Source organism: Lonchura striata, chromosome 15, assembly GCF_050655825.1.
Source record: "Lonchura striata isolate lonStrDom1 chromosome 15, ASM5065582v1, whole genome shotgun sequence".
In the NCBI taxonomy this organism is placed as follows: Eukaryota; Metazoa; Chordata; class Aves; order Passeriformes; family Estrildidae; genus Lonchura; species Lonchura striata.
In genome coordinates, this window is record NC_140717.1 from 3,931,187 (window position 1) to 3,957,901 (window position 26,715).

Consider the following 26,715-nt stretch of genomic DNA (forward strand, 5'->3'; position numbering starts at 1 on the left):
AGCATTCCCTGGTTCTGTCACATCCCGAGGGAACACCTGGGCTCAGACAAGGCAGAAAATTCCCAGGATGAAGTCCTGGTTATGATTATTCAGGGATTTGGGAACCATTCAGGGATTTGGGAACCATTTCCCCAGGAATCTCCTGCTGCAGGATCAGGTTTGTGTCCCTTGGTGTCATCCGCATGTCCAGGGACCCTGAGGTTGGCAGAGACATTCCTGGAGCCTTGCAAACATTTGGGGTTTCATTAAAAAGCTCTGTATAAAAATGTGTTTGTGGCTCTGCTCTGGCTGTGAAACTTAAAAGGAAAATAATAAATCCTGAATTTCAGCCAGGGACTGGCCGAGTGTCCTGAGGGATTCCAGATTTTCCCTGATCCCACATTGCAGAGAAACATAATAAAACTCACATTTATTTTCATTGGAAAGAAAGCACACAGATATTTCAATCCTCATCCCCCCTGGAACAAGGCACAGCAATAAAATCCTGCGAGAAACTCCCAGTTCCCCCTTTTCACGTGGAGAAACTTTCCTTGGATGTTCTCCTGCAAATTAAAACCAGCATTTCCCAAGGAGATGTGCCCAGAGTGAGGAATGGGTTTTTTCTTTTCCAAATTAAATTCAAGCATCCGAACAGAGCAATTCCTGTGGGTTTTCTTCCATTAAACCTCTCTGTCCCAGGCTCAGCCATCCCAGCCTGGCTCCATGGGCAGATCCCACTGCTCCAAGATCCCTCACAACCTCGTGGTGCTTCTCAAGGAATTTGCAGGAGCTCAGTTCTGCCTGTTGGAATTTCCTAACTGGGACCTCAGTGTGCAGGTAGGAAACTCAGAATCGTGGAATCATTCAGACTGGAAAAGACCTCCAAGATCATCAAGTCCAACCTTTGACCAAATCCCACCAAGCCACATCCCAAAGTGCCACTTGGACCCATTTTTCAGACACTTCCAGGGATGGTGATTCCACCAGTGCCTTGCCAGCCTGGTCCAGTGCTTAACCTCCTTTCCAGCTTTGGGAGTTTTCCCCAAATATCCAACTGGTGTCCTCGTGGTGGGGCAGAAAAGGAGATGTCACCTCCAGCTCTATCCCAGAACGGGAGATGGGAGCGGAGAGGAGCCGCAGAGCAGGAAGAGGAGGGGGGAACCCCCAGCCTGATCCGGGCAGGCTCTGCAGAGGCTCCTGGCATTCCGTGGCCATCCCACCTGATTCCCCAGGATCAGCCATCGGCCCTGGGGTCACCTGGAGGCATGGACTGGTGGTGGTGGGACCTGTCTGAGGCCGCAGCCCCCCGCCCGGGCTGTCCCAGCTGTGCCCCCGGGGCAGGGGGGCTCCCCGAGCTCGCTGCCTGCTCCAGCTGCAGCTCCTGGAAGTGCTGCAGGAGCCCCCGGGAGCCGCGGCCGGGCCGGGGCAGCCCAGGGATGGAGCCCGGGGACGGGGAGGGGGCGCGGCGGGGATGTTCCCTCTGGCTCTGCACAAGAGAGGGAAAGGTCGGTCAGCGCCGCGTTGGAAGCTCCGGGAGGATCCTGCCCACACGTTCCTGGCTCCTCGCGGCTTGGAGCTCAGCCACGGACACGCGGGGCAGTTCCAGGTGGCAGGACACACGCCTGTGTCACCTGGCGGGCATTTCACCAGGCAGAGCTGGAGCCTCTGGAGGTGATCTGGGGGTCCCCAAGGCTCTCTGAGACCCCAACCCCCTGAACCCCAGCCCAGCCTCGGAGCAGGGCCTGGGGCTGATTCACCTGGAGCGGGGGCTCCCTCGGGGCTCCTGGAGCTGGGACCTTCTCCGGCTGCTGCCTCTGCTCCCCCTCCTGCGCGGGGACAGAAACGCGGCTGGCCCCACTCCCTGCCACCCACGCAGGGGCTCAGGGGCTGGCATTCCCTCAGGGATGAGGGATGGGAGCTCCTCCAAGGGCAGATGCTGTCACCGACCCCATGTCCTCCCTGCCGGTCCCAAATCACCTCCTTCCTCTGCCCAGCGGCCCCCAGGGCTCCCTGCAGCCCCTGCCACTGCCCGAGGCGCCGCTGGATCTGCTGCCGGAGCCCCCGCAGGACGTGCAGAGCGCGGCTGGCGGAGGGCAGGGATGAGCCGCACGGGGCAGGCAGGGAGGAAGGGTCGCCCCGGCGGGACCCCCTCGAACCCCCGGGCAGCTCCCGGACCCACCGGAGGGCTGCCGGCGAGGGCTCCGGTGCCGGGGCGCTGCCGGGGCGGGTCCCGAGTGCCCGCGGGGGCTCCGGGGGGCTCCCGGGGCAGCCCCCGGCCCGCCCCGGCAGCGCCGCGCCCCGCGGGCGGCTCGGGAGATGCTCCCGCCGGCCGCTCCTGCCCGCCCGGTCCTGGAGGGGCAGGGAGACGTGGAGCAGGGCGGCTCTGCCCCCCAGCCCGCTCAGCCGCTCCTAGGAAAGTTTTGGAGGCGGGTCAGAGCTTCCGGGGAACATCTGGAACCGGGCTGAGCAGAGGTTTGGAAGGAGCAGAACAAGCACAGAAACAGCCGGGGGTCCCTCCTGTGTCCCCCGAGGCACCCCCAGCGCAGCCCGTGCCCCCACCAGCCCCTCTCCTGGGGGGGACAAAACCCCTGGGCGGCCTCAGAGGAGCGGCACATCTGGGCTGCTGTGCCCCCCCGGCTGATGCCCGTCCCTGGGCTCCGGGCCCGGGGGTGTTCCTGAGCTCCGCATCGCCTCCCCACCGGCCCTGCCGCCGTGCCTGACCTGCTCCAGCGCCTGGCGGAGCTGCCGCAGGGTGTCCGCCTGGTCCCGCCGGAGCAGCCCGAGCAGCCGCCGCAGCGCCCGCAGCCGCTGCCGCAGCACGGAGCGCCGGCCCCGCTCCAGCTCCCGCAGCCGCTGCGGGACGGCCGCAGCCAGCTCAGCCCCCGCCGGCCCGGGCCGCCCCGCAGCCCCTGCGGGCTCTTCCCAAGGGCAGGACCCCAGCCCTGATGCCCGTCTGAGCTCTGCTGGGTCCGTGCCCAGGAATTCTCAGCCCGGCCTCAAGCCCTGCCTGTTTCTCTGCCCTTCCCGACATTCCAGCTCTCCCTGCCCCTGCCGGAGCTCTCCAGGGACCTTCGGAGCTGCAGACGGTGACCCCAGTCTGCCTACAGCCACAAGGGTGTGGCTCGGGCACAGCCCCCAGCACCCACTGATCCATGAGCTGGCACTGCTGGGGCACCTCCAGAGCTGGGGCAGCGCTGGGAGCCTCCTGCCAGGAGAGACCTGGAGGGGCTGGAGCGTGTCCAGGGCAGGGAACGGAGCTGGGAAGGGGCTGGAGCCCCAGGAGAGGCTGAGGGAGCTGGGAAGGGGCTCAGCCTGGAGAAAAGGAGGCTCAGGGGGGACCTTCTGAGCTGCAGACAGTGACCCCAGTCTGCCTACAGCCACAAGGGTGGTTTTCCCAACAAATTCTTCTCCTCAATGCCTCGGTCCCTCAATAAATCCCCCATGAGGATAAATGCAGCTTGGCTCTGCAGGAATTTGGGCAGCAGGGATGTTTCCCATGGGATGCTGGCAAAGGGACTGAGCTGTGGCAGGGCTGTGATGTGTGTGCTCCTTCCCATGACCCCTCCGGTGTGATCTTGGCCCCTCTAGAAAACCGGGAGTGTGCTGACCTCCAGCAGCTCCAGTTTCTCTTCTTGTGAAGTTGCTGTTTTCCTTCTCTCCTTGTCCAGCCGCTCCTGGCCCACACGGGCTCCCTGCCCCTGCCAAGACTGGAAAATGCTCCTCTTTTCCCATTCCCACATCTTTGCCTCTCCCAGGAGCCGGCTCTGGCCCTCCCATCACGCCCAGGGGGACAAAGCAGAGCCAGCACAGCCACCCCAGCCTGTCCCTGCCACCTGCAGCAGTGCCAGCCCAGCCCCTGCTTGGGCCCTCCCGAGGTCACCTCACCATCCTCTGCAGGTCGGTGTGGCACAGGTGATGGGTGTCCCAGGTGTGTCCCAGTAGTTCCAGGCCAGTCCTGTGCCAGGGACACCGTCACCCACATCCCCAGCCACGCCACAGCCCAGCTCTGCCCTCAGGGTGCCCATCCCCTCCTGGGCTTCCAGGGGCAGCTCCTGCTCCAGCCTCGGGGCAGGAGCCATCCCTGGAGCCCCATACCTGGCTCTGTCCCCTTGGCTCCAGGGCTTGGCACCAGATCCCAGCTCTCGTGTCCCCTCCTGGCCCCTCCGCAGTGGCTGCCCCGCCACCCCCTGGCATCCAGCACGGGGGTTTCAATCCCATTTGCCCCTTTTCCATTGCGTTTCCTCTGCATTCGAGGACCGGGGCCAAGGGCCAGGGCCACGCTCGGTGTCCTGGCCACGTCCAGATCCCAGCCGGGAGCAGAGCCAGGAGCATCCCTGCGTCCATCCCTGCCCCCATCCTGTCCCAGGCGGGGCTGTGCCCGTGGCAGAGCCGAAACCCCAGGCCCCAGGGCCGTACCTGGCAGGGCAGTCCCCCTTTCTGGTCCCCACGTAGCCCTGGGGACACAGGTGACCCCCATCGCCCGGCGGCTCCCACGGCCGTGCCAGCACCTGCGGGAAAATGGATCTGGGGAGGGAGGAGCCCACAAAGGCACGGAAACCCCACAGGCAGCTGGGGCTGCTCCCTGCCACCGTGTCCGTGTCCCTTCCCCTGCTTGTCACAGCCCTGCACGCTCCTCCAGCACCTCCCAGCGCCGCAAGGCCGGTCCGGACTCACTGCTGCTGCTGGCGGCTCCTTTCCTGTCCACATCAGCCATCGTGAAGGTGACACTCCCTCCACGTCCCCAGAGAGCTGCTGGCTCCAGGGCGGGATGTCCCCCGGCTCTGGCACTGCTGGCCCTGGGAACGGCGCTGCCAGGAGAGCCTGTCCCTGTCCCGGCCCGGCTGCTGCCAGCAGCGACCCCGGCAGCTGCCCGGGCCGGGGCCAAGGCCAGCAGCTCCTCCCGGGGCGAGCCCCCGTGGCCCGGGGCTGGCCGGGCAGGGGGGCCCGGCCAGGGGACCCCCCGGGCCACCCCCCCACGGCTCCGGCCCGGGCGGGAGATGCTCGCTGCCAGGGACCCCAGGCTGCCCCGGGATGCAGCCCGGTCCTGCCGGGGGGCTCTGCCCGGCTCCGTGGCCGCGGCCGGGCTGCTCCCTGCGGCCAGCGAGGGCTCGTCCTGCCCACGACGGGCTCCCGCCGCGGGGACATCCCCAGCGGGCTCCTGCGGGCGCGGCAGCGGCTCCACCATCCCCTCCCAAAAGCTGGCAGCCGAGTCCTCGGTGCAGATGGAGCTGGAGCTGCCCCAGTGCCCCGGGCGGGGCCGGGAGCCCAGCAGCTGAGCCCGGGAGTGCTCCTCCTCCCGTGGGACGGGGCTGCCACCCCGGGCACACCCGGCACGGCCCCCTGCCAGCCCTGTGGGGGACAGCAGAGCCGTGAGCCCACCCAGTGGGAAGGAGCCATCCCATCCTGCTGGATCTGAACCACCTGGGAGGGGCTGGCAGCGCCTGTTCTGGTCAGGGAGCACTGGGGGTGCACCAAAGCACCAACACCGAGCCCTTCCCACTCTCTCCCTCAGCTGCTTCCAATTGGGAGGAAAAGCCACAATATCGTCCTTATTTTCATTTTAAACCAGGGTCATTTTTGACCTTGATGCTGGCAGGGTTGGCACAGACTGGCAGAGGGGGCAGTGCCAGGGAGGGCTGGCAGCATCCAGGGTGGGGCAGGGATGCTGTCAGCTCTTCCCAGGAAGGAATTTTCCCTAATATCCAACCTAAACCTCCCCGGCATAACTTGAGGCCATTCCCTCTTCATTCCCTGGGGCAGAGCCCGACCCCCCGGCTGTCCCCTCCTGTCAGGAGCTGTGCAGAGCCACAAGGTCCCCCCTGAGCCTCCTTTTCTCCAGGCTGAGCCCCTTCCCAGCTCCCTCAGCCTCTCCTGGGGCTCCAGCCCCTTCCCAGCTCCCTCAGCCTCTCCTGGGGCTCCAGCCCCTTCCCAGCTCCCTGAACCTCTGCTCCATCACCATTCCCAGGCATTGCTGTGCAGGAGAACTGGCAGAGGGGGTTGGGGACCCCAGCAGAGCTGAGAAAGCCCCAGAGAGCCCCGTCCCCACTCACCGGCCATGCCCGGACACTGCCGGGGAGGATGGCCCCGCTCCCGCTGCCAGCAGCGCTCAGCACAGCCACAGCTGGTGCTGCAGGAGCAGAACGGGGATGGAAACGGGAACGGGGCACTGCCAGATGTGCTCACTGCGGGGACAGGGCAGGAGCACCCCAGGGTGCTGCTGCATCTGCCCCCCACATCTGAGCCCTGCAAAGGGGTCCAAATCCAGGATTTGGGCTCCAGGGCTGCAGAGAGGAGGAGAGAAGCGCTGAGGGTCCCAGAGGCCTCGGGGTTGGGCCAGAAATCCCCAGGGGGGTTCTCGGCGGGGCCAGGCGGGGCGGGAACCACCCAGGGATCCCGAACCGCTGCACGCTGGGGGCGATGGGCAAGTCCGTGCTGGGCCAGCTGTGCCGGGCCAGATGTGCCGGGCCAGATGTGCCGGGCCAGGGCTCACTGGGGGTGCTGAGACCGACACAGCCCGGCCCGGCCCGGCCCGGCCGTCCCCGGAGCTGCGGTGCCAGCGGGTGCTGGGGGCCGGGGGCTGCTTTTCCTTAAACCCGGGACAGCGGCACTGGAGCTGCACTCGGGAGCTGCAGGTGCCCGGGGCCACCGCCCTGCCCAGCCCCGGAGCCCCCCGGGCGCACGGGGAGGGTCCCAGTGCCGGGGTCCCCCCAGTGCCGGGTCCCCCCAGTGCCGGGTCCCCCCAGTGCCGGGGTGCCCCCGCCGCAGCCCCGACTCACCTGGGGCCGGCAGAGAGGAGGCAGGACGGGACGGGCAAGGCTGTGTGTCCCTGTCTCCTGGCAACATCCCGCAGGACCGGTCTCAGCCTGCCCGGGTTCCCCACCCGCCTCCGCCGCCCCTGCCCGGACCCTCCTCCCGCTGGCCCGGGCCAGCTCCTCCCCACCATCCCCTGGAGCCTCCGTGCCTGGGCACCCTCCCCTGAGCCCCTTTGCTGTTCCTCCTCCTCCTCCTCCTCCTCGCCAGGCTCCCCTGGGACATCTCCACCCCATGATCCCTCCCAGCCCATCTCCCTCCCGGGGCAAACCCTCCTTCTCCTTCTCCTTCTCCTTCTCCTTCTCCTTCTCCTTCTCCTTCTCCTTCTCCTTCTCCTTCTCCTTCTCCTTCTCCTTCTCCTTCTCCTTCTCCTTCAAGCTGTTGCTCCCAGATAATCTCCTGCCATTCTCCTGCTTCCCTGCACCTCCTGACTTGGACAATGTGAAGAATGCATATTTTATGATTGGCTTTTCGCAAATGTTACAATGAATATTGTATGTGTAATGTTAGAAAGTTACGCTGTGTTAATTCTCTTACGTAGTGTGTTAAGTGTAGTTTTAGGTTACAACATAATGATAAAATAGAGACTGTGTATGTGGGGGAAGTTTTTTTAGGGATGAGACTCGCTTTGAGAAACACCTAAATATTCCAAAGGAAAGGAATTTATGGCTTCTTATCAGAAGACGCTAATTTCTTCAGGCCTTGCTCAGACTCGAAGATGCCAGGAGATTAAAGGAAACAGTTGACATACAACAGAGAGAGTTTCTTGTTTAGAATAGAATGTATGCATAACCATGAAGGTGTATGAATATGCAACAAGTGTATTGGTTTAAGGGTGATTCCTTTGTTCACAAGTCATGCTTTTCATGACTCAGTGTCCAAGAGCATCCAGACATCCGTAATTATTTACCTTTTTATTGTCTTGTAATTGTCCTAACTCTAAACTTTATTGCTCTAATTGTATTGTTATTTTTATAACCACTTTATTATTATTAAACTTGTAAAATTTTAAAAACCAAGTGATTGGCGTTTTTCACAGAGAGCCTCCCTCCTGCCCCTCAAACCACCCTCCCTGCACCATCTCCTCCCCTTGGCAACTTCTCCCCCAGATCCTTCTCCCTCCCTGAGCTATCATATCCCCAGACCTCCCTGTCCTTTGGGCAACCTCCTCCTTTGAGCAGCATTCCCTGGATCTTTTCCTTCCTGTGCCACCTTCCAGGATGCCTCCCTGTCCTCCACCCCGTGTCCGTGTCTCCTCCCACACCCAGAGCTCCTCCAGGACCTGCAGCCCTGGGGAGCCAGTGACCATCTCAGCACCACGGCTTTTAAAACTCCCGAATCCAAGTTTTATTTCCGTGTAGGAGAAGAGGGATCACTCACAATGTATTATTGTTCAAAAAGAAAGTACATTCAACAGCATTTACAGTGGAATGACATTAAAATCCTCGAGGAGGAACAGAAGGACCAGGAGATGGTGCTCTGGCTAAGTGCTGCTGATGACTTCTGGAAGATGGAGCAATTTTTTCCATTAGCCTAAAATCCGGGGGATTTCTGGGTTGGGGTGCTCCTCGTGCTCCCCCAGGCTCCGTGGAGCTGTGCAGGTCTGTGAAGGGGGTTCCCAGATGGAGGAGGCGATGGGGCACAGCAGAGGGACCCCTCGGTGCCAGCACTGGGGAGCAGATCCCGCTCCCTGCTCTGCTCCGCCCGGGAACAGCCCGGCCCAGCCCGGCCCAGCCTGTGCTGGAGCTTCTCCTGCCCCCAGCTCCCGGGTGGCGCTTGCATTGACACAGCAAAAAGGCAAATAAGGCATTCTGAAAGCTCCATTCCAGCCGTCCTGCGGGCCCGGCTCAGGCCTCGAGGGGGACAAATCCCCCGGGACACTTCGGGGCACCAGGGACCAGCGGGGACATCCTCCCTCTCCCGGGCAGGACACACGGGCAGCTCTCACCGGCCGAATCCCAGGCTGCAGCATTTCACATCAGCTTTCCCGAGCCAGGGCAAAGCTCCAGGAAGGAGTGAACATTCCAGAGCAGCTGCTGCAACTCTCGGGACACTGGGAAGCAGCTTGGAGCATCCCACCCGCAGGAATCCCTAGTGCCGCTCCTCTAACCCCAACCCACTGTTTTCAGATGGGAATGTCTCTGGAACACCTTTTCCATGCTACAGGATCCAGCTTTGGAGCAAACCATTGCTTCCCTGCCATGGGAATCATTCCGTCACCACAAGCTCAGGGATGAGCCGAGGGGAATCGTACTCGTGCTGTAAAAACTCAGACAGACACTTCTGTCTTCATCATTTTTCATCTTTTGTGTACCATAGAAATTTAAGCAAAATAATTTTATATATATTTATATATATATATATATGTATAAATTAGAAGCAAATAAATAAGATTAAAGGGTGCACTGAGAGCAGTGGGGGCTGCCCACAGCACGGTGACGCCGTCAGGGCCGTGGGGACTGTACACCGTGGGGATCCCAGGGATGGAAGTGCTGGAAGCTGATCAGGAGGAGACTGATGGATGAGGACCCTGATTGCATAAGTGTCCCGTGTGCAAGCCTGGATATTCCAGTTACCATTGCCTCAGGTTCGTTATTGCTAATTAACTTCACGTGGGTGTGACGGGCCGGGCTCAGGGTGGCCCCGGAGGCAGCGTCAGTGTGACATGATGGAGAGCCAGAGAAGGAGACAGCAAAAATGGGATCCAGCAGGGCCAGGGCAGGTCTCCAGGTGTTCCTGCTGCTTCCTGGCCCAGCAGATCCCATCTTTGGGATGCTGCCACCTCCTGCTTCCCCTCGGTGCTCCCAGTCCTCACCTGTCACCAGCAGTGCTCGCTCCGCTCCTCCCAGTGCATCCAGGGCCAGGCAGGGAGATGGCACCCAGGAGGGGTGAGGGGGGCGAGGGGTTCCCAGCCCTGATAAACTGGAGCTGCTGCAGGGAGAGCCCAGGATGAGGGAGGGGAGGAACAGGAGCTGGGAGCGGCTGCTGGGATGCAGAGACCCTCCAGCCTCAGCCCGTGGCCAGGCCTGTCTGGCTGAAATGCAGGACCAAGGCTCCATCCCAGCAGCATCACAGCACCTCTCCCCTCCTCTCCCCATGGCAGCTCTTCCCTCCTCTCCCACCCAGCCTCAGGCACAGCTCAGCAGGGAGACACTGATGGAAAAGCTGGAATTGAGATCCAGCCCTCATGTGCAGGGAGACAGAGCAGGGACACGGAGCCAGGAGCATCACTGGGACAAAAACTCTTCACTGCATCGGCCTGGCATTCCCAGCCTCGCTGAGGCCATTTCCCCCTTCGGATGTGGTTGCAGGAAAACCAAAGCAAACTTCACTCAATGCACTCCCACACAATAAAGACAGGCTCAAGCTTTGCCTGAACACATCAGACTGTGGGGAAGCACCTCCGACGCTCTTGGAAAAAACAAAAACCAGGTCAAAAACCACAAAGTCACCAGCTGAAATATCCTACTTAGTGTTACTGGGATGACTGTGCACTGTGGAACCACCAAGAGCCTCTGGGATCATGTGCCACAGCTCCTGGGGACAGTTTTCCAAGCGGAGTTGTTTGTGTCTGTCTTTGAATGAAACCTGAACCAGGAGCAGGATTTGTTTTTTAAAAAAATAATTCCATAAAGTCCACAGAGAAATGGGGTCCCAAAAGAAGAAAAAAAATGGCAAAGAGAAGAGCTCACACAAGCACGGCATTCCCACACCCTGGGCATCTTTGGAAGTCGACGTCTCGGCCACCGGAGCCAAGGCGCTGGAGGACATAGGCAGCAACTCCTGACAGCAATGAAATCCTAAACCCAACCCGGCTCCACGTGTCCTCACTCCTAAGCAGTCACTGGAAAAGCCATCTTTTTAAAAAAAAAAAAAAAATGATGCTATTTATTAGTGCATAAAAAAATAGGTTTGGAATCCCTGTTTGGATCTCTGCAGGTATTGACTCTGTCGGCCCGGCGGGACGCTGCCAGTGTGTCCTCGCTGTCCCTCGGGCTGTGCCGCTGTCCCAGGGGTGGCCCTGGAGCTCTGGGGGGCTCAGAAGATGTCGGGGCACACGCTCCAGTCCTGCTTGTCCTTGGCCTCCCAGTAGCCGCCCTTGTAGACGCAGATCAGCTCCCCGGTGACGGCGTCCACCTTGCGCTCGAACCACAGCGGGATGTACCCCTCGTAGTCCTTCCCTGGCCGGGCAGAACGGGGGTCAGGGGGGCTTCTGTGCCTGCAACCCCCAACCCACAGCTCCCAGAAGAGCAGGGACTGGCTGCTGGTGCTCCCAGGGCTCAGGGGCTGGTCTGAGCCCAGCCCTGCTGTGGTCACGAGGACCAAGGGAGGACTGGTCTCCAGGGAGACAGTGACTGGTGGGACACGATGGCCAGGGACATGATGACCAGCAAGGCAAAGCGGCCAACAGCCCCTCCCTTCCAGAACCCACCGCCCCAAAAACCCAACCAGCCCCCACAAGGGTGCCCCAGAGCCACCCTCCCCTTGCAGGGTGTGTCCACAACCACGGGCAGCACAGGCAGTGCAACCCCTGCACCCTGAACCGGCCCCACGCTCCTCCTCACCTTCCTCCAGGGCCTCCACGGCCTCGGCCTCCCTGCGGCGGCGCACGGCTCTCTGCTTCTCCTCCAGCCTCTGCTTCTCCACGTTGGCCTCGTCCCAGCGGCCGCTCTCCATCAGCCGCTGGTCGGGGCGCAGCCGGCTGTCCGTGGGCGCCACGCGCTCCTCGGGCTCGTTCAGCGTCAGCGCCAGCTCCGAGAAGAAATACATGTTCTCGGCATTCTCCCTGCATGCAGAGAGCCTGCTCAGGGTGGGGCTGGGGGACAACTCAGGCACAGCCCCCAGCACCCACTGATCCATGAGCTGCACTGCTGGGGCACCTCCAGAGCTGGGGCAGCGCTGGGACCCCCCTGACAGAGAGACCTGTGCCAGCGCTCACCTGGGTCAGGGGTGGCTCCGTGTGGTGGAAAAGTCTCTCCTCCAACCTGTGCTTTCAAAATATAGCTCAGCAGTCTTTGCTGTCCGGTCTCAAGGCAGTTTATTGCAAGTTATCTAAAAGATTTTCTCCTCGGGCTGCTGTGGTTTGCTCACAGCTCAGGCAGAGGCACACACACACCCTGACATCCTCCCTGACCCCGACTGCTTCTTCTCTCCCGCCCAGGGCTGCTGCTGTCTTTTATTTGGTACATTACGTGTTGCATGTTTGCAGTTTTTCCCCAATGCCTATTACCCATATTAAATGGTGTTTTTCTATCTTTTATATGGTACATTACATGTTACATGTTTACAGTTTTTCCCAATGCCTATTACCTATATTAAATGGTGCCTTTCTACTCTAAACCAATCTGGGAGTGCCAACATCACCAAGAACATGGAGGTGAGGAAGAAGAAAGAGGGAGGACAGGGCAGGCCCAAATCCCAAATCCATCTTAAACCCTCCAACCCCCATGTACAAAACCAAAACCCCCCTGTACAGCACTCAAAAATTCTTCCCTTTACTTTGTGACGACTTCTACTCTAATATCTAAACTTTTGTGACTTCTGGTTCCTCCTGCAAGGTTGGTAAATCATTCCATGGCTCAAACCCAAAATCACAGCTGTTTGCAGCTGCCTGCCAGGGTCTCAAATGCTTCTGACCTGGACCCGGAACATCCAGAAATGTCTGAGGGACATTTTGAGTTCCGACAGTACTGGAGGGGCTGGAGCGTGTCCAGGGCAGGGAACGGAGCTGGGAAGGGGCTGGAGCCCCAGGAGAGGCTGAGGGAGCTGGGAAGGGGCTGGAGCCCCAGGAGAGGCTGAGGGAGCTGGGAAGGGGCTCAGCCTGGAGAAAAGGAGGCTCAGGGGGACCTTCTAAGCTGCAGACAGTGATCCCAGTCTGCCTACAGCCACAAGGGTGGTTTTCCCAACAAATTCTTCTCCTAAAAGCCTCGGTTCCTCAATAAAACCTCCCTGTGGATAAATGCAGATTGGCTCTTTGCGAATTTGGGCAGCATGGAATGTTTCCCATGGGATGTGTGTGGCTGGAAAAGGGACTGAGCTGCTGACAGGTGTGTGTGATGGCTCTGGCTCTGCACAACTCCCTGACAGGAGGGGACAGCCAGGGTGGGTCAGGCTCTGCTCCCAGGGAACAAGGATGGGATGAGAGGAAACGGCCTCATGTTGCAGCACAGCAGTTTTAGACTGGATATTAGGGGAAATTCCTTCCTGGAAAGGATGGTCAGGCACTGGAACAGGCTGCCCAGGGCAGTGGTGGAGTCCCCATCCCAACAGAACATCCCCAAAGCAGGAACTGTCTGCTGGTGCTCCCAGGGCTCAGGGGCTGATTTGAGCCCAGCCCTGCCGTGGTCACAAGGGCCAAGGGAGGACTGGTCTCCAGGGGGACAAAGTGACTGGGGGGACACGATGGCCAGGGACATGATGACCAGCAAGGCAAAGTGGCCAACAGCCCCTCCCTTCCAGAGCCCACTGCCCCAAAAACCCAACCAGCCCCCACAAACCCATCCACAAGAGTCCTCACAGCCACCTTCCCCTTCCAGGGACCCACTCAGCCCCACATGTCCTCAGGCCTGGGCACAGGAGTCCTCACAGCCACCTTCCCCTTCCAGGGACCCACTCAGCCCCACATGTCCTCAGGCCTGAGCACAGGAGCCTCCCATTCCACAAGGCTCTGGGAAATGCCATCCCCACCCCGATCCTGCTGTGCCATCCCGCCCCAGGGCACTCACGGGAGCGGGTACTTCCTCCACAGGACCTTTGGGGACAGGGTCTGGTAGACAGTTTTCTGCTTGCCCTCGGTGCTGGTGCTGCCGTGGCTGCTGTGGAGGATCTTGGAGCACTCCATCTTCTCATCCCACGTGCCGGACATGACGTAGTGGGCTTTGCCGTCGGCGTCGCTCACCACCCCTGTCACCTGGCAGGGGGACACGGCTCTGGTGGCGCGTGGGAATGCCCAGAGGGACACCACAGCCTCCAGGTGCCCAGCTGGACGTGGTGCTGTGCCTCCTGGGACAGCTCTGACCTTGCAGGTGGGTGTCCAACCCACCAAAGCCCTCCCAGGTGTCGGTGCTGCAGCTCCAGCACCTCAGAGCCAAACCAGGGGACATGGAGGTGCCACCCAGCCCTCCCTGGTGACCCACGTTAGGGGTGCCTGGCCAGCCCCTCAGCCCCATGCTGGGGCTCATGCCAGTGGTACAGGGAGCCTGGAAGAGCCAGGTGTGACCCCTGAAGGAGCAGAGTCCCTGCTGGATACTCACCTTGCGGGGGACATCCCTGGAGAAGTAGCTGTAGGGGGTAAATTTCAGCTGGCATTTATCTTTGGACTTATGGTTAACAATCTCTATTTCACCAGACTGGATAAAAGACACAGAACCACAGCAGGGAGAGACAGAGGAGGTGTTAGTTGTAGTGCAGGTACCAATCCCCACTGGGCACAGCAGCACCAGTGGCTGCCCCCCACACCAGCCACCCCCAGCACCTGCTGGCCTCGGGGAGAGCCAGGGAAGGCTCCAGGAAGCCTTTCCCATCCCAGCACAGCTTCCCATCGTGGCAGGAGCAGCTGCCCCAGGAGGGCAATGCTCCTCCAGCCCCCCAGACCCAGGCAGAACTGTGCCCTCACCCACCTGGTCGATCCAGAGCTTGCCCACGATGATGTTGTGCACCGTGGAGGTGACTTTCCTCCAGACATAGTGATTCCCACTGGAGTGGAACTCCAGGTGGATGGCGCCTGTGGAGACAGGAATGACCTGAGGAATGTTCCCCAGAGCCCACCAACAAGCCAGCACTGTGCCCATCCTCAGGGCATCCTTTGCAGCTGGCATCATTTCCACTTCTCTCTCCCTGCATCCCCCACAGCCAGGTCTGGCTCTGGATTCACCCCTCCCTGGCTGCTCCAGGAAGGGAGGGAAAAGTCCTGCCAGGCCCTCTGCTCTCTGCCAGAAGTACTCACTCTACAAGCAGGTCAGAAATGTGCTGCCTGGTTGATCCAGGCACTGGCACCACCCTGGGAATGCTGCCCAGCCCAGGGACAGGCAAAAGGAAAATGAAAGGCTGGAAGGAGACAGCTTATTGCACTTGACTGGCAGGGAGAGGGTTAAAACAGGCAGCAAGTTTATTTTAAATATCATGGAAGGAGAAATCAATTCCAGGGCAAGCAGGGTACTTCCAAAGCAAAGGTGCCTTTGCAGCTGGCATCATTTCCACTTCCAGGGCAGACATGTTATTGTTGGATTGTTGGATCAGGAGCACAAACCTGGACTCCTTCATTGCCTGGGGTAGAACTCGCTGAGCCCAGGTGAGCCCAGGGGATTCTCTGAGTCCCAGGTGAGCCCAGGGGATTCCCTGAGCCCCAGGTGAGCCCAGGGGATTCCCACAGCCCCAGGTGAACCCAGGGGATTCCCAGAGCCCCAGGTGAGCCCAGGGGATTCTCTGAGCCCCAGGTGAGTCCAGGGGGTTCCCACAACCCCAGGTGAGCCCAGGGGATTCCCACAGCCCCAGGTGAGCCTAAGGAATTGCCAAAGGCTAAGGAAGCACTTTCTTTCACTGCTGGGTTTTGCATGAGCAGTGCAAGGCCAGTCAATCCCAAGGAATTCCAGAATCATCACCTACCCAGTGGCATGATGGAGAGGTATTTGCCCCTGAACTTGCTGGCGATGGTGATCTCCTGCCACAACGTCCACCCTCGCCTGGAGTACACGTGGTGGGCGGCTGCCGGGGGGTGGTGGCTCACCTGGGGACAGGACACACAGCCCGTGAGGACACGGCCACCAGAGAGGCAGGCTGAGTGCTCGGGGAGGGGACAGCCCCACAGCAGCTCAGCACTACGGATGCTCCAGGCCCTGGGCACCACATCAGCGTTGGCACTAAGGATGCTCCTGGACACCACAATCTCCTCCTGGGCGTCAGGGGGACCCCCATGAGGTGCCCTGGCAGCAAAGGAAGTCACACCAGGACCCTGCCAGGATTTGCTCAGGCTCATTTCAAAGCATGATCCATGAGATCTTCACTTGAGCAACCACTGCTGTGAGAGGCTGCTCTTCCCTGACCCCAGGACTTGGCCCTGCTTTCCTGGGATCCTGGCTGAGGAACATGGATGTGCTGGCACCCCAGTAATCCCAGTACAACAGCACCTGGGAAATCCCAGAGGACACAGGGCCACAAGTTGTCCAGAACACACAGCAAAGCTTTGGCTTTCCCCTCACACACACACCGTGCTGGAAAAGGGGACACAGCACCCCAAATCCTGACAGAGACTTGTTAGAGGATGGTGCTCACATCGCCCTGCCTGGAAAAAAAGCTGCCCAAAACCAAGGTAGGAGCAGGAATATCCCAGGCAGAGGGAGGGACCTGTCCTCAGCAGGCTCTCAGCTGGTGGCACAGCCTGGCACGGGCACCCACGGATCCCCAGAGCTCTGGGATGATTTCCCTGCTGTAATTACAGCTGAGCACCCCGAGCTCAGGATTACACACACGGGCAGGGCCAGGGCCTCGCCAGTAAATCCCAGGCACCAGCAGCAGGAAATCCTATTTGGATAACTGGATTTCAGGCACTGGATTATCACTGCTTGGCTGGGCAAGGTGGTGGGCTGGGGCAGCACAGGCAGCACCAAGGAAAATTCAGAGCAGTGGGAAAGGAGGCTGGAATTGGTCAGGAATATCAAATCTGTGTGCAAAACTGGGACCAACCAGAGAAAGCAATTTCAGGCAGGTTATTTATTTGGGAGGGAACGGGGATGGAGGAAGAAGTGTGGTGAAAATGGGAGTGAAAGAATGAGAACAGGGATGGCAAAGTTTGGGGATGATGCAGTCAGGGGTGTCCAGCAGTACTGGACAGGCAGGACTGGGAGAGATGTGGTCAGAGGTACCAGGGGGGACACCTGGGCTTGGCACCACAGCTGGGATGAGGCTGAGAAATCCACCCAGGACTTCCAACTGTACCCCAGGAAAGTGAGGGTGGCAGCTGGCTAAGGGATGGATCCTGGCCAGGAATCATCCACTTCCAGGCTAAACCAGGTGACAGGCCAGGAATTGCTGCCAGGCAAGGGGAGGTGAAGGTGTGACACTGCTGAGGTGGGACAACCTGAGCTCTGTGACAGCCCTGTGACACACTGCTGGGGTGGCTGAGGCTTGAAGCCACCTCTGACCCTGGCAGGCAGGCCAGGGCTCAGGTTGTTACTGGCAGTGTCCCACCTCACTGCAGCCACGGGCACTGGGATGGCTCCCAGGCTGGGATGGACAAACTGGGGACAGGCAGAGCTGGGTGACACTGGGCCCACAGTGCTGGGGTGTGCAGGGACAGCAGAGACAGGAATTCTGGGGATTATCTACTGCAGGACCTTCCTTGGGTCACACTTCCAGGAGATACCACAGAGCCTGTTCAGCACGGCCAGATGGGATGGGATGGGATGGGATGGGATGGGATGGGATGGGATGGGATGGGATGGGATGGGATGGGATGGGATGGGATGGGATGGGATGGGATGGGATGGGATGGGATGGGATTTGACAGGAGGTGCCATCCTGCCTGAAGCCAGAGCTCCACAGGTGTCTGACAAGTTTGGGCACCCACTGCCAGGGAAGGCTTTGTCCACCCCTGCGTGTCCTGCAAGGAGCTGGTGGCAGAGCCTGGCACCACTGCAGCAACTGCTCCAAACCTGGGGACAAAAGGCCAAGCCAATCCAGCCGAACCTGTGACCCATCCCTACCTTGTCACCCAGCTCAGAGCACTGAGTGCCACATCCAGTCCTTCCCTGGACACCCCAGGAGTGGGGACTCCACCAACCACCTTGTCCCCGTGCCGTTTCTGGGAGAGGAGCCCACGCAAGGCTGAGGGAGGTGCTGCTGGCTGCCCCCAGCAGGATGGCAGCCCCAGGCTCACCTGCTCGCAGAGGGATCGGAAGCCCAGCTCCTCCAGGCGGTCCAGCTCGAAGGTCTCCCCCAGGAGGGGGTTGAATGGCTTTGCAGTGCGGTGGACAGTGGTGGAGTAGGAGGACACGGAGAAGGCGGCCACAAAGCACATCTGCTCCGTGGAGCTCTCACACTTCACTGCCTTGTCCAGCAGCTCGTGGTACTCCAGGTCCTCCGTGAGCCGCTGCAGCATGGACAGGGGCTCGTTGAAGTTTACCTGCAGGGGAACACGGCGGGGTTAAGCAGGAGAGACCCCCAGGAGGCACCACCAAGCCCAAAGGAAAGGGAATATGTGCTCTGCTCCCTGCTCTGCGCCAGGCAGAGCTGAGGTTAGGGGTGTGGGGGAGCCAACAGCCCTGTGGGATCATCAGGGATCAGCCCAGGTTATCACCCCTGTTAGCGTTCAGGAGCACACAGAATCACAGGATATGATTATCTGCAGGTGCTTTTATTGAGAGCTCTGGGATCAGGGGTACAGCCCCAAATCTGACTCCGACACAGCTTTCGAGCTGAACGTATTTTATATTCTATCATTATATAACTTACATATTAATTATTAAACTTATATTGTTCTATTGTATACATTGACGTGAGTTTCTCGTGATCTTTCTTAGGTCCCTGACCACAGTTTCTCATGATTATTCTTATGATTAAACAGTAATTATATTTAATTACTAAACAATCATCACATCTAACAATTATATCATTTATCATGTACTATCTACACAGGTGCAGTTCTAGCAAGCACAAGTTCTTAATGTGCTTAAGGTATTTATTTTATTTATTTTTTCCAGGGCCTATTAAGCTTATTTTCCTGTTAACCCTAAATCCCCGTGATTTTAAAACCCTTTTACTATCACCCTGAGCCCAAAATGAGCCTCAACAATGAGATCAGCCCCCTCCCAGCCACAGGACAGGGGCGTGCTGCTCCCCAGCCTGCCCTCATCACCTCCACCCCTGTGTGCCAGGTGACCTAGCTGCCCAGAAGACCTGGAAAAGCCCCATTTTGGGGTATCCCTGCTCCTGGGACTCCAGCCCCATGACAACACCCCTATTTTTCAATCTGAAAATACTGAAATTAAAAAAATAATTGAAAGCAAGACAGAGCCACAAAAGGTCTTCTGCCTTCTTAGCTTCAGTTCAAAACAAAGAAATATATTTTAAGAGGAGCAGATGGCTGAAAAACCACTTTATGTACGCCAAGTTAAATATTTCATAGTAGAAAAAACAAACTCCAGATTCCAGGATTTAGCTTTTTTTAGATTTTCTACTCAGGGATTTAGCCTGCAAGTGGCAGGGATCTTAACAGCATCAGAGAAAGAGGGAGCTGGGGAGAAAGAGCAGCATCAAATCCACATAAAGAGCAAATCACTTGGGATAATTCTCTTGGGAGGGATGCAGAGAACAAAGCCAGCAGCTGCATCCTCAGCACTGCTCAGGCAACAGAGAGCAAAACCCTTTCATGGGGGAAGAAGATGAATCCACCCAAATTCCAAATTCCTGCAACTGTTTTCCTCCTTTTCAGTGCTGCAGGTTTGTTCATTCAGAGGGAGAATCAAGCAGCTATTTGCACAAGAGGTTTGTCAGTCCATCACATCCCCAGGAAGGGGATGGATCTCAGAAGACCTCAGAGAAACTCAAAAATAGTCTTAACTCATCAGGAATCTCCCCAAAGAATGCCCATATGCAGCTGAGCTTGTGGGGTGAATCCTGGTGCATCTCTGGCAGGATCTTTCTTCTCATTTCAAAGTGACTGTGGGATTGTTCAAGGTTTCACAGAATCCCAGAATATTTTGGGCTGGAAAGGACCTTCAAGCCCATCCAGTCCCACTCCTGCCATGGGCAGGGACACCTTCCACTGTCCCAGGCTGCTCCAAGCCCTGTCCAGCCTGGCCTTGGGCACTGCCAGGGATCCCGGGGCAGCCACAGCTGCTCTGGGCACCTGTGCCAGGGCCTCAGACCCTCATGGAGAACAATTTTTTCTTATATTTCATCTCAACCTCCTCTCTTCCACACTGCCCTCAGGTTTGGACTCCAGCAGCTCCCAGGATGATTTGACTGATAAGAGAAGTATGAATTTCTCTCTCCAGGGATTTCACATCCTGATCTTATTCCTGTGCCCATCACGCCCTGCTCTGCTGCTGCTGCAGAACTGGATGGTGCTGGGCTGTCCATCCCAGCTGGAAATAGCACAAGGAAGTGACAGCTCATCACTCTCAGCCAGGGCTCTGAGCTCTCACTCAGACTCTGAAGAGACAGAACACAACAATTCAGCATCCCAGCCTCTGGAATGTACTCCCTGCTCTTTACCCAACAGAGGATGGACCATGAATGTGGCTCTGTGCAGCCCATTTTGGGGCTGTTCCACACAGAGCCCTCAGCAAAACCTTTCTGGCCATCACAGGCAGCCTTTGCCCCCAGGACTGAACCAGCAGCACCCAAAACCTGCCCCTGCATCTCCTCAACCAAAAAGCTGCTCTCTGTAAGGAAAAAGAGGCTCTCTGAGCCCCTGGGGAGGAATCCAGCCCTGCCGTGGTTGGTGCAGGTGGGGCTGAGCCCTGAGTGTCCTGTCCTGGCTCACAGTGGGGGAAACATCACCAGCACCAGGGTCCCTTCTCCATGAATCCCCAGGGATTCACAGTGTCCTGCTTCCCTCCATGCCTCTGCAAGAGCTGCATATGCAGAGGACACTCAGGCAATGGCCCCTTCTGCTCCAGCTTGCCCAGGAACACGGATGTGCTGGAGCAAGTCCAGAAGAGGCCACAGAGATGCTCCCAGGGCTGCAGCCAGGCTGGGAGAGCTAGGGGTGCTCACCTGGAGAGGAGAAGGCTCCAGGGAGAGCTCAGAGCCCTTCCAGGGCCTAAAGGGGCTCCAGGAGAGCTGGAGAGGGACTGGGGACAAGGGATGGAGGGACAGGACACAGGGAATGGCTTCCCATTGCCAGAGGGCAGGGATGGATGGGATATTGGGAATTGGGAATTGTTCCCTGTGAGGGTGGGCAGGCCCTGGCACAGGGTGCCCAGAGCAGCTGTGGCTGCCCCTGGATCCCTGGCAGTGCCCAAGGCCAGGTTGGATGGGGTTTGGAGCACCCTGGGACAGTGCCCATGGGGGTGGCACAGGATCCCATCCCACCCAAACCATTCCACAATTCCATGGTAAGCATGCAGCAGTTGCCAGCACAAACTCCAGTCCCTGGTGACAATCTCCTGTCCCTGCTTGGGGCTGCTGTGCCACCACAGCACTGGCAGGACCATCCCAAGCTTTAATCCAAACCCTCTGCACAGCCAAGGGCTGCCCAAATTCACCCCCTGTGCCAGCCCTGGTGCCAAGGACACTCGGACTCACGGGCATGGGGATCTTGGAGAGCTCTTTGCCAATGCAGTTCTTCATGATGCTCCAGAGGTTAAGGCTGTAGTTGGGTTTGTCAGGAATGCGAGTCCTTCTCCTCTTCCTTGGCAGGAGATCTTTGCCTGTGGACTCATTGTAGCTGCTTTGATTTGAGCTCTCAAAGACCTGTGGAAGCAGCAGAAGGAACTCAGGTTTAAGCTGGACCCAAGCCAGACCCAGCATGTCCCAGGAACAGCAACCCCAGCTCAGGAGAGACCTGAGGAGCATTGCTGGAAGCCTGTTCTCCAGGGAAATGCAGGTACAACTGTCCCCCAGCACCTTCCTGCTGCCCTCAGGAGGATGTGCAGGATGCTGATGCCTGCTGACCTGTGACTCACAGAGGAACCACCATGTGTGGGAACTCAAAATGTCCCTCAGACATTTTTACAAGTTCCAGGCCCCAATCAGAAGCATTTAAGACCCTAACAAGCAGCTAAAAACAACTGTAATTTTAACTTTGAACCATAGAATAATTTACCAACCTTACAAGAAAAACAAAAAGTCACAAAAATTTAAATATTATAATAAAAGTAGTTACAAAGTAGAGGAAAGAATTTTTTAGTGCTATACAGGGGGGTTTTAATACTTATACAGGGGGGTTTTAATTTTATACATAAAAGTCAAAAATTTTAAGATAAAGAAATTTTAGCCAGTCCTATGCTTCCTCTTTCTTCTTCCTTACCTCCATATTTTTAGTAATATTAACATTAACAAACTAATTTAAAATAAAAAAGAACCATTTAATATAAGTTGTAAATACTGAAAAAAAAATATAAACATATAACACATAATATGCCATATAAAAAATAACAACAGCCACGAGCAGGGAAAAAAAAAAAAGAAAACAACAAAAAAGATATCAAAAGTGTGTGTGCTTTTATCTAAAACTACTAAACAAACCACAGCAGCCCAAAAAAACAATCTTTCAGATAACTTACAATATACAACCATAAGACCAAACAACAAAAAACTGCTAAGCTTTTCTTTAAAAGCATAAGTTAAAAGAAAAGTTTTTCCACCACACAAAAGCCACCCCACAACCTAGTGTTCGACAGCCCAACACCTTCCTGCTTCCCTCAGGAGGATGTTCAGGATGCTGATGCCTGCTGACCTGTGACTCACAGAGGAACCACCATGGAGCATCTGGAGCCAGATGGAGGATTGATTTATTAAAAAAATATGGATATTGATCTAGCACCAATATCCAACTGCGAGGGACAAAAACTCTCTAACAGTTTAAAGTTAGAAAGTGTGTGTTTATTGTGTGTGGGATCGCTCCCAAATCCACACCGCAGCTTCCAGGTGATTACAGAGTCTTTTTATCCATACAAGTACTGAATACCCAAAATACAAATAGATTTCATAATTTTGGTACATCCCATCCCTCACTTTGTATGCTAATCACTCCAAAAGCTATTAAACATGCGTGGTTTGTTCCTTGAAATGGGTCGGTGTCCCTTTCATGGGGAGGGGTCTGAAAATGAGGAAGTCAATGAAGTTTTCCTCGTTCTGACCTTTCTACCCTTTCAATGCAAATCTGACAAATGAACTCTTGGTAGAACTCCCATTCCTTGTCCTCAGTTGGTTTCAGAACAGAGGAGCCCCACAATTGTCTGATGTTCCTAAAAGCTATTTGTCAGTTTGTGTATTCTTCATTATAAACCCAGCTAACTAAACATTGTGCTGACAAGCAATCAATTATTAGTTAACTACTAACTCCTAACTTCATCAAGGCTTACTCATTTATTTTCATTAACTCTAGAAAGGCTTATCTCTAACCAAAATCTTAGCTCCTCTAAAATCTCTAAATTCCTTAAACGTTTCAGGATCCCTTCACAGCCATCTCCTGTGCCCTGGTTTCAGCCCACCAGCAGCACCCTTCCCACCCAGCCCACAGGACTCACGCTGTCCTCCAGGTTCCAGTCCTCGGGGTGGCCCTCGCTGGCCCCGCTCAGGTTGCTGCCCGAACGCCTGCGGGGAGGAACAGAGGCTGGGACAGGGCAGAGCAGGGAGGGGACAGCCAGGGCTGCTGCAGCACCACCCACAGCATCTCCCTGCACCACCCCAGGGCACTGCCGGGAAGGAATCTGAGCTATTGATGGTTCTGAGATTGCAGAAAGTCTCTGTCTGTCTGCCCCGCTGCCAAAGCAGAAGCCATCATTGGTCTGTGCTGGTTTCCAGGTTGTTTATTCTGTTTATCTCTCACATGTTCTGCTGCCCTGCCCAGCTCTGTCCTGCAGGGCAGCGTGTGGGGCTCTGCCCTCAGTGGGATGTGACAAACATTAAATACCAGAAACTCCCTGGGCTGGATTTACAAGAACGTGCCAATATCTGTCACCTACGTTGGACAGTGTGTCCCCAGCCTGAACCAACAGAAAAATGCCAACACCACAGTGAGACATGGAGGGCATGAAGAAGGAGAAAAAGGACAAGGCACACCCAATTTCTTCTGTCTTGTCTTTGAACCCCTAATCTAGAAACTTAAAATTTTACTTTTGCACCTGTGCCACACTTAATTATTACTCATATCAAATACTCAGAGCTTGTAATTCACCCTGTAAGATTGCAAACTCTTTTCCATGGACAGAGATCACAGCCAGTGTCTCTGGGGGCTCTGTCCAGGGGGGTTCCTGACCCCTGCCAGGGTCCCAGACCTGCCAGGGCAGCCAGAGAGAAGTTCTGGATTCCCACATGCCAGGAAGGAAAAGGGGTGACAGAGGCTGGGCACAGGTGTGAGGAGGAGATTCTAAGGATAGGATGCTCAGGAAGGGATTCTCAGCTGCAGCCCTGAGGGCACAGAGGTTCTGCTTTTGTCACCAAGCCCAGTGATGTGACCATGGGTCAGACCACAGGTTTCTCCAGCCCAGATGTCCATGGAGCAGCAAGAGCAGGTGATAGCAGACAGAGGGCAGGATTTAATGGGATATTGGGAAATATTCTTCCCTGTGAGGGTAGGGAGGCCCTGGCACAGGGTGCTCACAGAAGCTACAACTGCCTGATCCCTGGCAGTGTGCAATGCCAGGCTTGATAGGGCTTGGAGCAATCTGGAATAGTGGATGGTGCCCGTGCCCATGACAGGGGGTGGAAGGAGAGGAGCTTTAAGGGCCCTTCCAGCCCTACCCATGCCATGATTCCATGGCTCTGTCAAGGCAAGGTGCTCCCTGCCTCTGCCCAGCACTCTGAGGGATTTCCCTCCAAGTCCCTGCTCCCATCAGGTGAGGGGCAGAGGACTCAGCTCTCCCACAGCACCAGCTGACACCTGCCCTTCCTCACCTGCTTCACTAAACTGGGGACCATCCTCAGCCTTACTCCAGGAATTCAGGAGCAGCGGATGCAGGATGGACCTCAGGACAGAGGCTGGGGAAGTTTTGGAGGACATGGCCACAGAGTGACCCCGTGGGAGGGGCTGCTGCAGGAAAACCAGCTCTTCCCAGCCCTCCCCGCATCCCCAGGCAGGCAGAGGGTGGTACCTGTGGTGCTTGGGGTCTGCAGTTACAGTGATAAAAGCTGGTGCATCCTCCATGGCATCGAAGTACTCCGTCTCCTCATCTTCATCACTGGCCTCTCCTTTGGCAGACTGCACACTCCCTGCTGGCACAGAGGCTGTGAGACATCCCGTGCTGCTGGTTCCCTCCAGAGCCCTCTGCAGGATCTGTCCCCAGAGCCCCCACTGTGTCCTCTCCTTGCCCCTGAGCCCCCCTGGGCATCCTGCTCTACACCCCGAGGAGGCTGGACCGATTTCCAGCTCCTAAAACCAGGATGTGCCCTGCTCCCCAACCCAGGCACAAAGGGCAACCCCCAAAAATGTCCCCAGGCTGCCTGAGGGTGACACGGGCGTGCCCAACCCCTGTGTGATGTGGCTCAGCTCCAGCACCACCCCATCCGCTGGGAAATCCGGTTTGGATTAAAGCAGGGAAAAAAACATCCCGTGTTTCAGGTGATGCTGGAGAGGTTTCCCAGCCCCGCATTCCCAAACATTGCTCCTGGGAGGGATCCATGGCTGTGGTGCCTGCGGAGTCCCGCTGCAGCCTCCCTGCTCCCACCCCATCCCAGACAATCCCAATCCCTGCCCCACTCCCACTCTCCCACCTCGGGTGGGTTTGTGCCTGTCCCTGCAGAGATTTCCCCCTGCTCTCCCCAGCTACACCTCAGGATTGTTTGGCTGGTCTGGCCTGCCAAGGCCACCACCAACCCGTGTCCCCAGGTGTCACATCCATGCCGCTGTTAAATCCCTCCAGGAATTTGGGACACACCTGAACAGCCCTTTCCATGAAGAAATATTCCCCAACATCCAAACTGAACCTCCCTTGAGGGCACAGGGGAACGAGAGCAGTGCCTGGACCAACATCACCCCCCACCTCCAGCAGCCACTGCTCTCTCCCTCGGGTCTGTATTTCCTTTAAAAGTAAGACCCAGCACGATTAGCAGTTTTTGTGGCTGGAACTAAGCTTCCCTGGGGGAAGGACATTTGGCAGGAATCTGCAAAGCTGCTGGACCTTAGTGCAAACGAGCCCTGGCTGTTCCACTGCCACCCCACGCAGCCAACTCTGCAGTGCCAGGGGACCCTGAGCCTTTTCCCAGTGCCACAGCTGCCCTCCAGCACCTGCAGATGTGCCCACCAGGAAGGGTTAAAGCTCCCAAAACAGCCTGGAATAGCATGAGTGAGCTGGGGACAGGCAGATGTGCCCACCAGGAAGGGTTAAAGCTCCCAAAACAGCCTGGAATAGCATGAGTGAGCTGGGGACAGGCAGATGTGCCCACCAGGAAGGGTTAAAGCTCCCAAAACAGCCTGGAATAGCTTGAGTGAGCTGGGGACAGCCCTCTCTTGCATCTGAGTCTTGGGGATATCCAAGTCCCTGAGCAAGGACAATTAGGAATAATTATGGTGCAATGAGAACCATTTAAAAAGATACCACGGGGATACAGGGCATTGCCTTGGGCATCCTTCCCATTGCTGGCAGCTCACTGGGAGCAGCCAGGCAGAATGCCCAGACCCATCCCAGAGGTGTCTCAACAGCCCTGAGCCATCCCAGGGGTCCCTGAGCAGATGTGTCCCATCAGAGGGATTTCCTAACAGCCCTGTCCCACCCCAGGATCCCCAAGAAGCCCTGTCCCACCCCAGGAGCCCCGAGCAGCCCCATCCCACCCCAGGACCCCCCAAGCAGCCCTATCCCATCCCAGGACCCCCTGAGCAGCCCTGTCCCACCCCAGGATCCCTGCGCAGCCCTTTCCCACCCCAGGACCCCCCAAGCCGCCCCGTCCCACCCCAGGACCCCCCAAGCCGCCCCGTCCCACCCCAGGAGCCCCGCGCTGGCGCTCACCCTTGGCGGTGCCGGAGCTGCTGGCGGTGGCCGCGGCCAGGCCGGGCGCCCCGCGGCAGGCGCGCTCCAAGCTGTTGTGCTGCTTGGCTAGCTGCTCGATGGTCTCCTCCAGCCGGATCCGCTGCTCCCGCTCATGCTGCAGCAGCCGCTGCCATTTCCGGCTGTGGCTCTCGGCTAAGTCCAGGAAATCGCGGCAGGCCTGCGGCAGGAGGCACAGCTCAGCCGGGAGGCCTCACGGCACATGGAGACCCGGCTTTGAGCAGCTCCCAGAGCTCGATGCCCACATGCACAGCTCGGCTCCGGCCGCCCAAAGCTG

The 26,715-nt window shown here is 57.6% G+C and overlaps 2 protein-coding genes across 19 annotated transcripts in view; both read right to left on the reverse strand.

Moving 5' to 3' along the window:
• Window positions 1-388: 388 nt before the first annotated feature.
• On the reverse strand, window positions 389-7,961 carry LOC146765984 (uncharacterized). 6 transcript variants are annotated; one of them, XM_085592944.1, is made up of 11 exons: window positions 6,756-7,961; window positions 6,030-6,260; window positions 4,654-5,328; window positions 4,396-4,487; window positions 4,075-4,166; window positions 3,865-3,934; window positions 3,588-3,677; window positions 2,701-2,832; window positions 1,957-2,388; window positions 1,737-1,805; window positions 389-1,465 (listed from the first exon to the last, which is right to left on the reverse strand). In XM_085592944.1, the coding sequence occupies exons 1-11, from the start codon at window positions 6,820-6,822 to the stop codon at window positions 1,214-1,216; spliced, it is 2,202 nt and encodes a 733-aa protein (XP_085449070.1). In that variant the 5' UTR covers window positions 6,823-7,961; the 3' UTR covers window positions 389-1,213. The 6 variants fall into 6 exon arrangements, with proteins under 6 accessions (XP_085449070.1, XP_085449069.1, XP_085449073.1 ...); XM_085592943.1 differs by having other exon boundaries at window positions 3,588-3,686; XM_085592947.1 differs by lacking the exon at window positions 2,701-2,832.
• A 148-nt stretch (window positions 7,962-8,109) lies between these two features.
• OSBP2 (oxysterol binding protein 2) overlaps window positions 8,110-26,715 on the reverse strand; it is a 99,410-nt gene continuing 80,804 nt past the window's right edge. For 5 of the 13 annotated variants that reach the window (XM_085592934.1, XM_085592937.1, XM_085592940.1 and 2 more), the window contains 12 exons: window positions 26,400-26,598; window positions 24,549-24,681; window positions 22,983-23,049; window positions 21,037-21,204; window positions 17,663-17,908; window positions 15,394-15,514; window positions 14,409-14,512; window positions 14,043-14,138; window positions 13,515-13,699; window positions 11,729-11,774; window positions 11,355-11,575; window positions 8,110-10,970 (listed from right to left, as the gene is read on the reverse strand). In XM_085592934.1, the coding sequence (XP_085449060.1) occupies window positions 10,631-10,970; window positions 11,355-11,575; window positions 11,729-11,774; window positions 13,515-13,699; window positions 14,043-14,138; window positions 14,409-14,512; window positions 15,394-15,514; window positions 17,663-17,908; window positions 21,037-21,204; window positions 22,983-23,049; window positions 24,549-24,681; window positions 26,400-26,598 (1,926 nt within the window). In that variant the 3' untranslated portion in view covers window positions 8,110-10,630. The remainder of the gene's footprint in view (window positions 10,971-11,354; window positions 11,576-11,728; window positions 11,775-13,514; window positions 13,700-14,042; window positions 14,139-14,408; window positions 14,513-15,393; window positions 15,515-17,662; window positions 17,909-21,036; window positions 21,205-22,982; window positions 23,050-24,548; window positions 24,682-26,399; window positions 26,599-26,715) is intronic. The other 8 variants (XM_085592935.1, XM_085592938.1, XM_021537299.3 and 5 more) reach the window with 6 other exon arrangements.

Excerpts from the sequence above, each read along its gene's own strand:
- LOC146765984 (XM_085592943.1), bottom strand. The coding sequence starts at position 6,822 with ATGTTGCCAGGAGACAGGGACACACAGCCTTGCCCGTCCCGTCCTGCC. Across the intron at positions 6,261-6,755 it reads CTCCTCTCTGCCGGCCCCAG|CCCTGGAGCCCAAATCCTGG; the intron begins GTGAGTCGGGGC and ends TCCTCTCTGCAG. Across the intron at positions 4,488-4,653 it reads AGGAGCCGCCAGCAGCAGCA|GTGCTGGCACGGCCGTGGGA; the intron begins GTGAGTCCGGAC and ends ATTTTCCCGCAG.